This window comes from Diaphorina citri, unplaced genomic scaffold, assembly GCF_000475195.1.
Source record: "Diaphorina citri unplaced genomic scaffold, Diaci psyllid genome assembly version 1.1 scaffold8937, whole genome shotgun sequence".
Lineage (NCBI taxonomy): Eukaryota > Metazoa > Arthropoda > Insecta > Hemiptera > Psyllidae > Diaphorina > Diaphorina citri.
This window is the reverse complement of record NW_007386312.1, coordinates 1-2,659: the sequence shown is the minus strand read 5'-3', so window position 1 is coordinate 2,659 and position 2,659 is coordinate 1. Positions and strand designations below refer to the sequence as shown.

General features: G+C 42.5%; 1 protein-coding gene across 1 annotated transcript; it reads right to left on the bottom strand.

Annotated features, from left to right (window-relative positions):
* Nucleotides 1-131: 131 nt before the first annotated feature.
* On the bottom strand, nucleotides 132-2,652 carry LOC103522514 (carcinine transporter-like; the record flags this gene model as incomplete). The annotated part of the gene is made up of 5 exons (XM_026832617.1): nucleotides 132-374; nucleotides 715-987; nucleotides 1,272-1,413; nucleotides 1,746-1,848; nucleotides 2,513-2,652. Coding segments are annotated over 5 exons (846 nt in total), but the record flags the coding sequence as incomplete, so codon positions are not given.
* Nucleotides 2,653-2,659: the final 7 nt, after the last annotated feature.

Sequence of the window (2,659 nt, the reverse complement as noted above, 5' to 3'; positions counted from 1 at the left end):
TAGTAGCCTACTGCTGGAGTAAAGGGACTTTACAGTCCTATGCGAGCAGTATAAATAAGCACTATTATTATTATTATTCTCTCTCCTTTTAATGTTGGCTATGAAGCTGACAAAAACCGGTTGTGTGGAAGAGCTCAATATGTGAGAATCCTGCCATTAAAGCCTTGAAAAAAAAAATCCCCTCATTCAACTTACCAAATGGTTGACTAGGGGTATAAAAATGGGTCCGAGCATACCCGCTACGCCACTAAGGGACATACCCAGGCCCCGCACCACGGTGGGGTACAGCTCAGAGGCAAACAGGGGCAGTACCACGTAGGACGAGGATATGCCCATCTTACCCACGCAGTAGAGGGCAAGGGTGAACGCCTCCCCTGAAAGTAAGAATCATTCATCCTTTATTTGTTTTATTCTATACCATTGGCCACCCACACGCACCGTTAATAGGCAGAGCTGTCGCCAAACAAGCAAACTAGCAAAGCCTCTTATAAGCATACTGACACACAAATTGGTCCGTCTGCCATACAATTTAATAGGCAGGGCCGTCGCCAAGCACGCAAATCCGCCTATAAGCATACTGACGCACAAGTTGGTCCGCCTGTCATATTCCTTCTGGTTCAAGACTTCTATCTTCACTACTAAATACTAATAAATAATCAATTAATATCATCATCTCTTTTCCAGATATTTTGGTCTTAGACCACACACACGCACCTTTAATAGGCAGGGCCGTCGCCAAGCACGCAAACCCCCCTATGAGCATACTGACGCACAAGTTGGTCCGCCTTCCATAGCGAGATATGACGGGATAGAGGACAATATAGGTGGGCAACTCTACTGCCCCGGCCAGAAAGAAATTGATGTATTCGTCGCCGCCCAGAACAGCGGCAAAGTACGAGAGACCCACGTACACACTTGTGTTGGTGAACCTGCGGAAGTGAGAGAGGGTGGAAAGGGTCGAAAATGGTGAGTTGAAGCTCCAAAACCCTTATTATATTTTTGTATTCATTCATTTTCTTATTGATTTGTATTTATTATTTAGTGTGCAAACCTCTTTTGTTTAGGTGAGTCGATTCCGTAAAAGATTGTTACCCAAATACGCCAACCTCGCTGGTCTAGTGTTTAGCAACCAACCTCAGTGGTGAAGTGTTTAGAACGGTGACTTTGAATCTCGAGGTTGCTGGTTCGAGTCCATGTCAGGTCGTAAAATTTAGTGTATTAAGCGGAACGACATTTGTGAGAAACATTTATGCGCTTAGAAAGTAACGCGCCAGTCTTGTGAACTCCTAGGTCGCGGTCACGGGTTTTGCTTCCCAGAATATAACCGAAAATGTAGTTCCCGAATAGTCCACCGATTCCTAAAATGACGAGCGCTAGAGTCGCATAGAAATCCTTGTCGCATACCAAACTCCACTGAGAATGAAAACAAAATTGCAAAATATTAATCACATTAGCCGGGTTCGATGACCGCCATCTACAAAAAAAATAATAATAAATAATAAAATAAAAATAGCACCCGTACATATTTCGATTTGCAAATATTACGAGGGGTTACTTTCTGGTGTTTTTGTGTTGACACAGCAGCACAGCATTGTGTCTCTTCTCGCCCATCTGATGAGGGACTTATGTACTAGGGCGCAGTTGTGTCATTGCTACGAAATAAAGGCGATGAAATGCCCTAAGTACACGGGCTTTTGTACAATCAACTACATACGAGTAGATATCCACTTATTTTACCTACTTACCTCATTAACAACACTGGTGGCTTTACTAGTATCGAACTCATATCCATGAGGACAAGGTACTTGAGATCCACTCACATTGACTAGACACTGATTCAATTCTGATCTATGAAAATAAAATACAGAGAGTAGAAATGAAAGAAAAAAAAAAATAGGGAAAACAAAAAGAAATTTTACATTTTTAGCCCGTCCTTCCTTAATTATTTTAAATTTATAAAATATAAATAGATAGGTGTTGGATAAAAATTTGACCCACGAAAAATCTCGAGTTAGATAAAACCATGAGGATTTGGCTTTAAGTGGCAGGGGTCGAGGGGTCTCACTTACATAAGTGAGCTCAATATCTCTAACCGTTTAGTCAGTATAGCTGAAAACCGCCAAAAAGCCACCAACCGCTGCACCGATCTTAACCAAAAGTTTCGCGTTGCATCCTTGTCACATTTGTAGACTACATACCGAATTTCAAGTCTCTAGCTCCTACCGTTCTCGAGATATTTTGTTTACAGACAGCGATCTTAACCAAAAGTTTCGCGTTGCATCCTTGTCACATTTGTAGACTACATACCGAATTTCAAGTCTCTAGCTCTTACCGTTCTCGAGATATTTTGTTTACAGACAGACACACACACGGACCAATGGCTGAAACTTTGGATTTAGGCTCTAGGGACCTCAAAACGTGTTTTGGCACTAAAAACTGACCATCGAAAATTTGACCCGATTACATTACTTTCCTTCCTATAGGATAAGGAAAGTAAAAAAAAAAACCTTACGTGAAATTATCCCCCGGCAGAGTACGACACTGGAAGGGCGGAGTTAGAGCCATGAACACTTGGTTGTAAGCGTGGAAAGCGCAGGGAAAGGCGCAGGGGAGGAGACTGTACAGAATGATGTCCCTCTGGTACGGGCCGAATCCGCCT